General features: G+C 36.3%; 1 protein-coding gene across 9 annotated transcripts in view; it reads right to left on the bottom strand.

Annotated features, from left to right (window-relative positions):
* LOC128029306 (pleckstrin homology-like domain family B member 1) overlaps positions 1 to 14,952 on the bottom strand; it is a 67,732-nt gene that overhangs the window by 43,157 nt on the left and 9,623 nt on the right. For 6 of the 9 annotated variants that reach the window (XM_052617014.1, XM_052617008.1, XM_052617009.1 and 3 more), the window contains exons 2-5: positions 12,966 to 13,064; positions 10,383 to 10,506; positions 8,824 to 8,994; positions 1,840 to 1,965 (exon numbers count right to left, since the gene is read on the bottom strand). In XM_052617014.1, coding sequence (XP_052472974.1) covers positions 1,840 to 1,965; positions 8,824 to 8,994; positions 10,383 to 10,506; positions 12,966 to 13,064 — 520 coding nt within the window. Of the gene's footprint in view, positions 1 to 199; positions 441 to 1,839; positions 1,966 to 6,798; positions 6,962 to 7,877; positions 8,268 to 8,823; positions 8,995 to 10,382; positions 10,507 to 12,965; positions 13,065 to 14,952 lie in introns of those variants that run through there. The other 3 variants (XM_052617015.1, XM_052617016.1, XM_052617017.1) reach the window with 3 other exon arrangements.

Here is a 14,952-nt window from a genome sequence, read left to right as displayed (position 1 = left end):
ACTCAACAAGAAACGGTTTCAAGAAAGCACAAGCACATAAATATAATGATTATAAAGACTGGCTAATAAATTAAGTCTTTCATGTGACTGATACATATAAGCTTGACAAGTCGCGACTATAAAATGATACATATGCTACTTACAGTACGTCCGTATACGATCTGAAACATGTACAGCCTCTATAACGATCAATACTTACAGATGAGAACACGCCTGTGGAAACGCTAAGCAGCTGCGCTTGGTTTATAACCCGTAACCGAGCTCTGTTACAAAACACGGCTCCCGCATTCCGGTTCGAGACCTAGGCCAGCTGTACCGGCCACAGGGTACCAAGGCAGGAGTATAAAACGCCGCAGATGAGATTTTCCAGCCGGGCTTGGTGAGCCTGGCGCCGCTACACCATCGTTGAGTCCCCCTCCCTCCCCTGTCCACGGTGCTGATGTGACTGACTGCTGGCTGCACGGGGCGGGGCCTACATTCTTAAAGCGACAGTGCACATTTCCAAGGTAAATTCACATGGACACTGATGTGTCTGTGAGTTTAAATCAATATGTTCATTTTTTTTTTTTTTCCTATAAATATTTTATATGAGAATTTCTTAACTGGCAGCTGATATGCTGTACATACTAGCTTAATACAATACAATATAATATTTATTTTAGATGGCAAGTAATAAGTGGGATAATATAGACAGACAGCAATAAAAGCATATCTGTTACTATATCGCACACTTCTCTGAGTAATACTGAAATATCATCAAGAACATCAAGCAGACCTGCTGTGTGGGAACGAGGCAGCCGGATATTGGTTGAGTATGAGGGGAACAGTGGAGGGGATTGGAGAACAGGGTGGGTGATTAAATAAATATAGATATTGAAAAAGATACCCCTCGACTTTAAATAAGCTGTGCATGGCCAACAAAGCTGTCTGGGCTGGAAGACACATGGATGAGGAAATAGCCCTGGCACAGAGAACGTGTGAAGGGGTTTTCGTTTCCTCTATAAATCAGTCTATAAACAAATATCAGTTTGCCAAAAGCACAAGGACAGCTTTATATACATTATATACATAATGAAAATAAGAAAAATAAATATTGAACAGGAATGCAGCGGGTATGTTTTTTGCAAAAATTCTGTTTCATGGTAGAGATAATTTATTCCCAGCTAATATACTAGACCAGCTTTGTTTATATCCTATACTTGTCCTTTTCTGCCACACAACAGGAAAATTCAGGGAAACATCTCAATGCATATTCTAAATGCTCTGTTTAAACATTGGCTGCTGTGTAGCGCTGTGAGTGGGAGTGGAAGATGTAGAGCTCTCTGTCAGGAGAGCCACAGGAATGAGCTCTTCATAAAAGTTGCATGGATGCAACTCAGGATCCAGACAGGCTTGCATTACTAACAGTTAGAAACGGAAATGCAGTAAGGGTCGGCTGAAAGCCACTACCTGTTCTATCGAAACAAAACTTGCCATTCAGCCATGTGGCAACACCCTTTAAGACCAAATCTGTATAAATAGCTCATTTGTAAATCTGTATCTGTTTCTTATAGTGCTTACACAGGAAATACAACTTGTTTCTTTGGGGGGTTTTTTCAACATGTTAACATGCCTAAAAATATCTGTATGTAACTGAGTGAGTAATATGTCAGGGATGTCACATATTATTCTGCATTGTGATTTCAGACAGTACACAAATAAGGTTTTGAGGTCGTACACAGGAATGTATTTTCCACACAAATGACGTCCTGCACGGCACATCCTTTGAGTGTTTTGTGGTAAGCGTTAGATAATTTATGCCACAGTCAAGGTGTGTTCTCCTGCAGGATATTGCATTACCTGTGTGGGCCCGGTTTTTCACACTAGCTGTCTGTCCTCCCTCAGGCATCATGCTTTTCATTCGGAAAGCCTCCTCGGGGTGGTTGAAACGGAAGAAGGTGGATTGGCCGAAACACAGCATACAGCCTGCACACAAAGCAAAACATCTTTTAATGAAGCGGAGAATGAAAATGCATAACACTTTGCATCAAACACATGTCTGAAGAAGGCATTTTAAATGATCTTGACTAGGATCCTGGCTGTTTTAGACCAGTTTTGTACTGCTGTGTGAGAGGTACAAAAAGGGGGAAAGGAATGTTTGCCCCCATTTTACATGAACAAGCAAGAAGATCTCACGCTGTGGTGTCGGATCAGACCCCTGGCTTGCTGAGTGAGGGGAAAATAGCTGGTAATATAGCTAGTTAAAGTCAACATGAGATCTAAACTAACCCTATTTGCTTTGCTAATACATTCCTGGTCATATAGTAAATGATATCATGCAACTATCTATCATATAAAGATAATTTTAAACAAATAAATAAATTTTCAATAGATCAAATCATGCCTAGCCCTATTATATAGGCTTTTTTATTTATTGGTACCATATTTGCCCATATCAAAGTCAGTATTGAATATTTCTTGATTTATTTGTGCTCTAATTTATTTTCTACGTCACTACCATATCGGCCAATATTAGTGATTTAAACACACACATACAAAGCACTCTTGCTATATTAAACTGCCAGAGCTAGTCTGGCCAATCACAGGATTTATTCAAGGCAGGTAAAGGTCTAATGGAAACCTTTCCAGCTGGAGCAGATGTGTGATGAATGCGGAGTGCCAGATGCCCTTTTGTTCCAGGCAGAACATTTGATTACCCCTCAGGTTCTGACAGGACAAGGTATGATTACGATTTGTGTGCTTAAGAGGTATTCTCGCATAGATGTTTCATGTTGTTTCTTTCTGTACAGGAGAATGAGGACTGTTTACTGATGGTGGTTATTGTCATAAAAAGACTCATCTTGGCTTGCTCAAGTCTTGACATGCTCTGCTTACACATTCAAAGACGAGTAGTTGTTACAAAACAAGAAACTCAAAATACACAAAGCACACGTCAAACAGAAAGGTATAGTAGTGTTTTAAGTAATGGGCTTGTTTACACGCTTGCTCATCAAATGTTCTATTTAAAATAACAGTATATTGAGGTCTGAGGTGTAAACCACATCGGCGAGACTTTGTTTCCAGCATGACCTGTTGTGTGCCCTGTCAAAATCATATTTGAGTGTTTTTACTATCATTATTGGCAAGCAGCAGCCAGATAGCAAACCCACATGCAACAGCAGCTTCACTACCTTCCTATTTTGATCTACAAGCACTGTGCTCAAATTTGTCTTTGTACAGATGTGCCAAATGATGCACAGCAGCTAATTCAGGGATGTTGTAAAGACGTGCTTGTGATAGCAAGCAAGCTTGTGCAATTAATCTGCATAACTGTAAGAGAAAAGGTTGCAAAACTCTAAAATTACTTTTGTGCAAGATGTTACCCTCAAGACACATCATGTGCTCCATTGGAGCGGAGCCTATGGTGCTTAGGCTGGTTTAACAAAGGTAAAACATTGTTATTGGAATACATTTATTTTAGAGGGATTTTCTCCTCAAAATAACCTTGTTTTGACTCATCATAGAGCTTTTAATCCATTGCATTGTATCATATCGTATCTAACATACTGTATCATATCAAATGTATTTATTGTTCAGTATTATCCATTGTACAGTATCATATTTAGTGTGGTGTATTGTATTGTATACCGTATTATATTGTACTCTATCTATCTATCCATCCATAGTATCTATATATCTATCTATAAACATTTCATTATATAGCACGGGACAGTAAAGCCTTGCATTGTCATAGCTGAGATCCACCAGCATGCAGAACTCAAACGGACTCCGGACAACAGCTTAGCATCTTACCCTTAAGTGCTAACAGAGAACTATTTAAACCATTTTTACAAGTCAGGTATATTTCAGCTGACTGTATGTAAATATAACTTGTCTTTTATCATTATGAAGAGCAAGGTTCACACCTGAAGTGGTTGAGCACTATTGTAAGCTTTCTTTCATTGCATCATTTCACAGAAACACAGAAACGCTTATTATACAGAGAACAGTGGGGTATCAAATGTAATGTCTTTGTTTGTGTGGCAGAAAGAGAAAAGGTCTGTGTTGGCATGAAGGAAATGACTGATAGACTAATATCAACAGTGAAACAAGAGCAAAAAACTTCCCATTGCGTCAAACCGAGATCAGTACTGAGTACAGTAATATTACGGAAGTTAATATGATACATATTTTATTTTAAAGTAGTGTTCATTGACATCAATCCCACAAACCACCCACAGTCACAGATGATTCTGTCCTGAGGGGGGCACTGAGTTTCAAAATGCAATCTAAAATCCAAAGATAAAAATGGACAGTGCTTCCCTGTCTATAGCTGGCCTCTCTCTCTCTCTGCCAGTCATTATGGATACTTTTAACACAGATATTTTTGGTGAAAGTCAAGAAGAGGATATATGATTTCAACCCCCACAGATATGGATGAGCGATCGTGGTGCTTTCAGTGCAGCCCTTTTACCCCATTTATAAACAGAGGTGCATAAACCAACTTAATATAAACACTTTTATACTTTATTTTTAAGAATAAATATTTTGTTGACTTCTACGTTAATATATTAAAAAAAAGAAAATGGAAACTTTTAGTCCAATACTTTTCTCCAAAATGGGAAAAATGTACTGACAAAACTTACTTAACTTTAATTTATTATAGTAAATATCCCTATTTCAACACCACTGCTGTGCATCTGTAGCCACTTTGCATTACCACAAAAATATTGGTTAAAAAAAGCATAAAGCATTCTGGTGACAAACTTTTCTGTTTCTGTTGAAAAAGACACATATTTTAGAACAGTGTGGCCTGTTCTGAAGAGCAGAAGCACTAAATAACCTCTCCTTGTCAAAGATGTCATCCTCAGCAAAGCATGACTAAGAGCTATTTTGTAATCAAATTCATGAGGCCTTTTGCAAGAAGACAGACCTCACTACTGAATGACAAAGAGTGGGGAGAGGCGTGTGAATCTGAAAAGCACAGCAGGAGACTGGCTGTTCCCCATGCACAGCCCGTCTCCCCAACATTAATCAGAGAGATTGATTCCCCACCGCTCTCAGATGAACCGTTCCTCTACAACAGCCATAACTGCACTCTCAGAAGCCAAACTCATTAAAGAAAGTGCAGGTGTATTCATGCCAGAACCACCTGAGAACTAATAAATGACATTGCAGTGAAGATTTTTTTCTTTGCACTTTCTTTTATAACACTTATTATTCCATCTTATTATTTTGCTTCCTTTAAGCTAAAATACATTTTGTACTTTATTTATATTTATTTCATTTTGTATTTATTATATATGATGCATCTAAGTACGTTAAAATCTCTCTCTCTCTCTTTCGCTCTCTCTCTCTCTCTCTGTATATATATAAATGGGCGGTACATAAAATATTATATACAGTGTATTAAAATAATTTGTTTAAATATTACTATATGTATTTAAATACATATACATTATTGATATATTATGTACAATTTATTAAATATACATAACATTATTATAATTATTTATAACTATATATAATAGAATGCAATCAATATTATTAATACATAATTCATTATGAATAAAAAGTATAATATTACATTTAATTGTACTTTTCTTTTTTCAGTATTGCATTTATTAAATATGATATATCTAAATGCATTATATAAGCTAATCAGGTGGGGTACATACGATTACATAAAATGTATTTAAATAATGTATTTAAATATTATAAATGTATACTACTTAAATACATTATTGTACATTATTTAAAATATGTTGTTTATATATGACATGATGTTATATATAATTCATGAATTATTATTACATATAATTTTATATAGATAAATGACATATGTTTAATTTAATTTTTTCATGTTTGTAACTGTGGTGTCTGAGACACCAAATATAAATAATATTCTGCACTAAATTTCATTTAAAATCAGTTCGCATTAGTTTTGGGATATTTGATAAAACATAAATCTTTACCCTTCAATGCTAAGTGTCCTTCATGTGCAAGAGAGACCCTCAGGTTCTTTCACACCCCTTAAAGAACATGAGGCTTATCAAAAAGTACAACTTTCTAAAATGTTTTCTGTTCTCTTCATTTTCTAACACTTGGACTCAGTACAGAAACAGCACAACCCCAGTGGTGCATCACAGATATAGTGGGAAGAGTTAACATTTCAGGGAAAAGAAACATCAAAGACTCAGAGATACAGCAAAATATCTGCATGCACTCGGTCCTTTATCCTGACTTGTTATATCACAGGGATGAAAAGGGTTGCATATGAAGTTTGGTCATTTTTGAGGGAACTATTTACTCTCCAAACCACAGATGACAGAGAAGTACAGCCTGCCTCATGCACTTTCAGTAAAACAAGAGTGCTGGATCTGTGTCAAACCAAACGCATTATATTGCATTATAGTTTAGATCTCAATAAAGCTGGAAGGATGTAGAGTATGAGGAGTCATGGGTCCCAAACTGTTCCAACTGAAAACATAGTAATGTGAACAGAAGATGTCAAGACAGAGATGCCAAGAAGAACGCACAACGGTTGCCACCGTATTCAGATTTACTGCGCCTGGAAAGGTCAAAAACCTAAGCAAACCAGTATTTCATTCTAACCTTTAAACAATTCCACACATTCCAGAAAGCATGTAGCATGCAGGTCATGAGTGATGCAGCTTAAAAGTAAGAAAATAAATGATTTATATCATGTGCAAGCTGTGAAAACTCTTTGTAATGGATCATTCTGCATGCAAAGTGAGCATGACACAAACACACCCACAAAAAAATAAAAAAAATCTGACTCTCAATGCATGGACCAACCTCTTAGACAGTGGCTTTCTCTTCAGCAGATGGTTTTACATTTAGTTCAAATGTGACCCAACACAAACTGTGGAGGTTAAGAATGAACATACTGGGTGACGACAGGGAACTTAAAGCAGAATAATAAGATAAAATCCCCTTATCTTTCCGTCAGCTATTCCAGCAGGGTTGCCAGTATATGTTCAGGACAAATAAAAGCATGTGTAGATAGTCTGACAGAGCAAACAGTGTGTGGAGAATGAGGAAGGGCTGCATAGAAACAGGATTAGCAGCACTCTTGGGTCACATTGACCAGGAATAGAAGTGTAATACTATACACACACTCATGCCCCTGCCAACAAGCAAGAGAAAACCTCTCTGCAAGATTTGGACTGGTTTATTGTGGGTTATGCACCCTGTGTATATACACACGGTATGATGATATAACATTTATGCCACTGTTTTTATACTTGTCATATTCCTAGCATTCATGTGCACCACTTTTGTTTCAATAATTTTTTTAGAAGTCTCCTATGCTTATCAAAGCTGCATTTGTTTGACTGAAAACAATTAAATATTATTCAAATGTAAAATAATTGTTTTCTATTGGAATATGTTTTTAAATGTAATTTATTCCTAGGATGCAAAGCTGAATTTTCAGCCGCCGTTGCTCCAGTCTTCAGTGTCACATGATCCTTCAGAAATCATTCTAATATGCTGATTTGCTGCTCAACAAACAATAATGTCGAAAATTGGTGTGCTGCTTGATATTTTTGATAAAACCGTGATTTTTACAGGAATCTTTGATGAATAGGAAGCATATTTTTTAAATAGAAATCTTTTCTAACATTATAAATGCCTTTACTGCAACTTTTATTCAATTGAATGCATCCCTGCTGAAAAAAAGGTGTTAATTTCTTTCAATATAAAATATATAAAACTATACATGGTAATACACCAACATTGTAAAGTAAGCTTTCATCACAAAGAGCTTATATCTGAGAAGAATCTGTTGCTTATAAATATCTTTTTTTGAATATTCACACCAAAAAAACAACAACAACTACTCAGACAAATTCATTAGGTCCTCATACACTTACTTTTAAATCCAAACGATCAACTTCCCATCCCATCTGTAGGCAACATCCTATCTGTCCCTTTAAAAGGGAGAGCACATGGTTTTATACTAATAGCTGTAGCATGCAGAGACTGACTTGCTTTGTCGTGGTAAATCCTTTGTTCATAGAGGATCCGTCAATTATTCCCCATGCCTTAACTGATTTCTTTATCGTTAACCTTGAAATAAGTGTCCACCGTACGCAGTCGATATAGCTTCCACTATAAACCGTATAACTCCAGTCACAGAAATATAATCCTGTCCACTGAATGGCAACCCAGAGGTGCCGTATTGTATCCGAGCACTTCTGACGTCACTGAACCCCTGCACGCTCTCGTAGTGATGGGTGGAAAACTTGAACAGCTGTCTCCGTCACTGGTGCAACTAATTTCCCTCTCAGATAAGGGATGGGGAAAGGAGGAGGTGTAATTGCTCACCCCCTGAGTCAGAGCCGCAATCTCTGCATGTCAGGGGGGCAACGGGGGTTTCTGGTTCAGTTAGTGCATTCAACATTCTTTCCACAGGTTCCTGCTCTTTTATGATTCTACACATACAAGATAATAAAAATCGAGGGCTGCACTAAATGAGGCTCTTATTCTAAACATCAAACGGAATATTTCAGAGCAAACGTATAGAACAACAGTGAAACACTAGAAGCTGGCACAATGAAGATCACCCAAAACACACCCCTCCCCCCAACCTGTTTAGTCAGATTGTTCCCTCAGACAAAAGACACAGAGAAGGGACAGGCTTTCGTTCAGTTTGGGCGCATTGATTCCCTTTCATAAGAGATTTTACACTTCGGAATCATGTTTGGATATTAGTATGGCTTATTGGATATGATTATTGGCTGCATTTAATTTGAATGAAGACCTGAGGATTGGTTTATTGTAAATTAAGAAAATGGATAATGTGGTTGTGTACTGTACCTTGAGACAGGCGCACAGGTTTGGTGACCGGCAGTCCGTCCATGCTACACTGGTTTCCACAGGGGTGCAGCGTGATGAGTCCTGCCTGGTTTTCGATAAAGCAGTGCTGAGCTGCGATCCCTGGGCCCTGGATGTTGATGTCCATGCCTCCATGACCCAGAGTGGTCTTGCCTAAAACAAAGAACCCCCACAGGATGTTGATTTCAAAGATTGTTTGCTCTCAGACAACATGTATTAAGTTTCTGGTTGCAAAAGTACTCAGGTGAAAAGAGAATTCAATGAAAGCCCAGGCACTTAATGTCTTTTTTACTTTTAGATAGATTACTGTTCTAAGTTTTGAGGTTGGAAAGTTTTATTTATATAATTTACATTTGAAGTACTTTTAAGTTATTAAGGAAATAAATATCAGTAAAAAGCTTGATATAAATATGAAACACGTGACATCTAAACAAAAGGTAATTTTCATTTGTGAACAGAATATTTTTATTGTGCGCAATTTTTAGTCAAGTCGTCATTCTTCTAAATTAAAAACTGCAATATATATATATATATATATATATATATATATATATATATATATATATATATATATATATATATATATATATATATATATATATATATATATATATATATATATATATATATTGGATATATAAATGCTAGCTATCAAATTAGCCATAGTAAGAAAGTAAGACCTATTTTTTTTCATTCCCCCCTCAGTAATTCAATAATAGACAAAATAACTATGTTGTTTTTGGTTATTATAAACTCGATGAACTAGAAAAAAAAAATTAAGAGACAGGGCCAACAATGCCAGTAGTTGAAGAAACACCCATCATCAATAGTTCTAGATGTAACTTTACATCAGTAGGCATCTTGTGTTTTTTTTAGCAGAGTGTGATGTCTGTTATGTTAAATTAAAGTGAGCTAATTCACTGATGTTGGCCTGCTTTTTGTCAGTGAGATGAACCACATTCCTCACCCTGCTTCCCATCTGCCCCTGTCAACCCTCATCTGTTATTAGGCACGAGATAAAAGCCTGTGACCTGAGAGGAATCACACAAGCTAGTATATTAGTTTATAATACTAATACAGTGCAGTGACTGATATAAATTAAATAAGCATTCAAATCCTTTTCTCTCGTGCCCTTTTCATAAGGTAATTTCTCAAAGTCTTCATGGTAATTCCATGTGTCTGTGAGGAATTCAGACAGACGGACACTGGTATGAATGGCTGGTCAGTGTCAGAGAAAGTAAGTAGGTGGTTAATGAAACAAGGGGCTTTTCTAATAAGAGAAGGTGTTTTTAAAGACCCCATGCTGCTTAAGGCTCAGAGTCGGGTTACTGGCTTTTACAATCACAACAGAGAGGTGACGCAGGGATTTGGCCATCTGTCTATATTGGTTTTATATAAAGGTGAGTGTTTCTTCCCATACAATAACAGGATTGGTTCATATTTTGAGAATGTTCCACTTTTCTCTAAGATCAAATGCATCTAAGATCACTGCGAACTTTTTGAAAAAGTCACCAGAAGCATATGTTTAAAAATAATCTTACCTTCAGGCAGGGGTAAGAGGGTGATGGCTGTACTGAGACGGCCACTTCCCAGACTAACCAAGTGGGGGCGCTCTGCTTGGACCTTCAGGGCTTTCCCAGTCTCAATCAAATCCAGTGGAGTGCTCTAAAAAAAAAAAAGAAGCATATATTCACTCAAACATGAAAAAAAGTCATCATATTCCCATCCTTACATGTTTTTACAGTGTTTGGTGACTTACACTTACTGTTTTTCTAATACCATTTATTCGGGTATACTACTCTTGCATGTTATATGGAGAAATAGGCATTTTTGGACACAGCATTTCTTTATTGTATGGAACACAAATGGAGTTATTTATAAGAATGTCAGTGCTGCTCTTTTCCATGAAATTTCATTGAATATTAATTTTAATTTAAGTGGCACAAGGCTAATATATGGCTTCAGAGGATGTGCTTTCTCTGGTCCCCATCCATTTTCACTGTATGGGACAGATCAGCATGAACGAAAGTCATACAGATTTGGAATGACAAAACAAACATTAAAATAATAAAAAATAAAAATTATAATTAATTTAAAACAATGGTAAAGCTTAAGGGGGATTTTTTTATATAAATATACAGTACATTTTAATATATTCTAAACTCTAGAATATTTTATTAGGTTAAAATTCTGATAAAAAAGTATATATATATATATATATATATATATATATATATATATATATTATAAATAAAACACGACCAGCTAGAAGATTCATAGAATATTACTAAGTCTTAGAATATTGTCAACAAAAAGGTTGAGAAACATTGCTTTAAATGTCTGTGTCTGATCTAAGAAGCAAAAGCCATTGTGCTGCTGCAATGCTAACCATAAATATAGTGAATCAACTCATACATCAGCTAAAATTGTCCACAATTATTTAATATTTCATAACAAGAAGTTCCAATGTAGTGATTCAATCTGAGCTCTCAGAAGGCGGTTTTACTATTCTCTTCAACCGTAGTGAGAGAAGTGCCTTCGGTCACGTCTTGAGAGTAGACCTCCGTGGAAACTTAAAGGCTCAGCATGGAGGAGGTCGTCATGGCAACAATGTGAAATGGTGATGTCTGGGAGGGGAAGATTGTACGATGTAATTCTGCTATCACGCAATGACATCATTTTTCAACTAGAAATTAGCTGAATCCATCAACTTATTTTGCTAAATGTGTACAGAATTTCATTTTGCTCCGGCTTATTGCAATATAGGAATATTATTTTCAACCGTACAGCTGCCTAATTGCTGTTCAGCCACCTTCCCAAACATCTACATATTATCACCTCAGGGCTGTAGTATACGGCTGGGTTTAGGATAAACCCGACTGCTTAAACGAGATTAGCAGAAGGCAATTAGTGTAATGGGTTAAAGCACAGGATGTGAGTGAGAGCAGATCATTGTGTTTTATGAAGAACCATCAACACATTTGCCATAGATTATCTACAACTACATAGATGTGGCAGCCATGTTGAAGCAGAAGGTGATGATGATGGTAATGATGTCCCCAAGGGTGTGCTTCACACTTTGCCTGTCACCTCGTATCACAAACACTCCTGATGGCCAGACAAAAGCTCCCTTCAAGAAGCTGTGCTGAACAGAGGTGTTGCTATCAGAACTGGATTTACTTACTTACTGTACATGCAAACTGTAAAAATAATAAAAATAATAATAATTGGGGGGAGGAGAAAATACCTTTCTACCTCTGTGAGCTTCTCTTTTTTTTGCTCATGAAATAAAAACTATGAATAGAAAACAAGAAATAATATGATCATACTATACTGTCATTTAAAGCTTGGGATCAGTAAGAATTGTAAAGTTTAAAAGAGGTCTCTCATGCTCATCAAGGCTTCATTTATTTGTGCAAAAATTCATAAAAACAGTAATATATAAAATGTTATTGCAATTAAAAATAATGGTTTTCTATTTTAATATGCTTTAAAATACAATTTATTTCTATAATGCAAAGATGACTTAATCAGCTATTACTCTAGTCTTTAGTGTCATCCAACTGAAATCATTTTAATATGCAGATTTATTATCAATGTTTAAAACAATTGTTCTTGCTAATATATGTATATATATAGAGAGAGAGAGAGAGAGAGAGAGAGAGGGGGGGGGGGGTTGTGATACTTTTTTTCAGGATTTTTTTAAGAATATAAAGTTAAAAAGAACAGCATTTATTTGAAATATAATATTTTCTAACAATATCAGAGTCTTTACAGCCTTTGTAAAATACGTACAAATTGGTCATGAGATGGCGTTGGTCTTCAGTATCACTTTTTTATCTATTTAACACATCCTTGTTGAATAAAAGTATTAATTTCTTAAAAAAAATAAAAAAATAAATAAAAATAAATACAGCTGCAAACTGACTGCTGACTGCAAACGTTTGAATGGTAGTGTATATTGTTATAAAATATTCTAAAAATTATATATGTCTTTATTGTCACTTTTGATCAATGTAATGCATCTTTGCTGAATAAATTAATACATCTTAATAAATAACTAAAAAATATATATATATTTACATAAAATGTTGTCACATGTGATAATTAAAGTTTGATCTCACCTGGAGCACTTGATGAGACTGATGTCCAATGGTAAAGTTTTGGTTCAAACTATCCATGACCAGCGTGTTTTCACTTACTCGCTCCGGGACATGAGGATCCTGCCAAAGGCAAAAACAGTGTTGAAACAACCTCACAAATCTTATCCAATTAATCTCGTTTATAATATCCACCAATATCGTTTTACTCAGTTTTGTTAGTCAATTCTTATAAAAGTGCGAACATTCTGCAATAGAATTGTATTTGTGTTACATGGCATGATCAAGCAGGTTAGAACAGATCTGAGGGTGAGTAAATGATGACGCTTTTAATTTTGTGTTTTGTGGCAGAACTATCCATTTGTAGGGAAAAGGTACAAACTTGCATATGTCTATATATTCTCTCTGACTGGTGTCTTGTCTAGTGTTGACGACTGCTAGGCCAGTCAAGTGTCTACAGATAGTGGGAGAAATGCAGCCTCTGGCATTCCCCGTCTGCATCCTCAGCTGACTCACTGCCCTGATGAAGCCTGCACTCACACAAATGGCATTTGCAAACAGATAATGCTGATTTACCCCGTTGACCCAACTCACACTGACTCTTAGCGGCCGCAAGCTAACTTTTCCTCTGAGACCTGACACATACACACACAGACACAGGCAGACCTTCCTGCCCCAACATTCCTGTGCTCTTACTCAACATGCTGTCTAAGAGTTCAACCAGCACAGTGTATACAAGTCGAATCACAGTGAAAACCTCTTTAAGGGCTTTTATTTCTGTATTGTAACAGAGCATAATCGGAGGTAATTATTTTAATTACTCTGTGAGATTCAATGATAGCACCTTTTTATGGGATTGGAGAAGAAGGTTGGCACTCACTGAATCAAATTTTACACAAATCCAACCTTTAAATACTTGAAACCTGAACAAAAATGACCCCTGTATAATTCAAAAACTGCATCTACAAAGTTAATTGCTTACACATAAAATTGTGATAAGGTTTTAAAAATGTATCAACCAGCATAGAGAGCATATCCATCAAAAAAAAAAAAAAAAAAAAAAAAAAAAAAAAAAAGATAAGAAATAACCAGCTTTTTGTTTAAAATGTGAAAAAGGAACTAAATTATACACATTTACCTTATTTCAGTTGTCCAACAAACACAGCACCTCCATTTCTGAGCGTACTGCTACATCAAAGTCCCTGGTGTCTTAGGAAATGTAACTGGGCAATGTTCCGCCTCTCTAGTCCCTCTACATCTTCATTTAGAAGATACACGTTCCTATTCAAAACAGCACGGACCTGCCTGTACATGCTGCTTTCAGCTAAATCCCACATTCCTGCCTGTCGGCTACAGCCCTGATAACAGATGTTAGTGCCCTGTGGTCAATAAAAAGGTTGATCTCCATAAAAGAGAAAAGAATCACAGTGAAGAGAGGAAGTTTAAGATACTGAAGCAAACACAAGAGAGTAATAATAGATAGTATATTTACTGTAGGTCATCTGGGAAATATACAAAAACGGACTGAGAGGCAGACAGACAAAATATCTGACGGACTGAGATTGGGTCACAGACTAAAACTCTGTTATTTCCACATGCATCTTAGCTCATCAAAGATGATTTGCATTATATAAGGGGCAATGAGTCTCATTTCCCTGCTAGTCTTTATACAGAGTTTGATTCTGTTCCAAATTAAACACGCTCACACATATCATACCCATGTGAGGAACAATCGGTGAAGAACAGCACATTTTTCCAGCATGCACCATAAAAGCTGTTATCGGCTCTCTTCGGTGTGCTCAAATGGGAGAGATGCTCTCTGTGCACCCTGCCTGAAGAGTGCAATGGAAAAAGACGAAGAGATGTGGTCGAGTGAAGGCATGTAGGTCTGGTTCATTGCTCAGTGAATACAAACTGTATCTCACATACAATTAAGTGAAGAGACAAAACATTCCTAAAAATCTGTTTACTTAAGAAAAAAAATTCCATAAGACTTTTTTTATGCATCGAA

Source organism: Carassius gibelio, chromosome A15 (genome assembly GCF_023724105.1).
Source record: "Carassius gibelio isolate Cgi1373 ecotype wild population from Czech Republic chromosome A15, carGib1.2-hapl.c, whole genome shotgun sequence".
NCBI classification, from domain to species: Eukaryota; Metazoa; Chordata; class Actinopteri; order Cypriniformes; family Cyprinidae; genus Carassius; species Carassius gibelio.
Note: the sequence above shows the minus strand (reverse complement) of the source record. Positions and strands in the feature narration are given on the sequence as shown.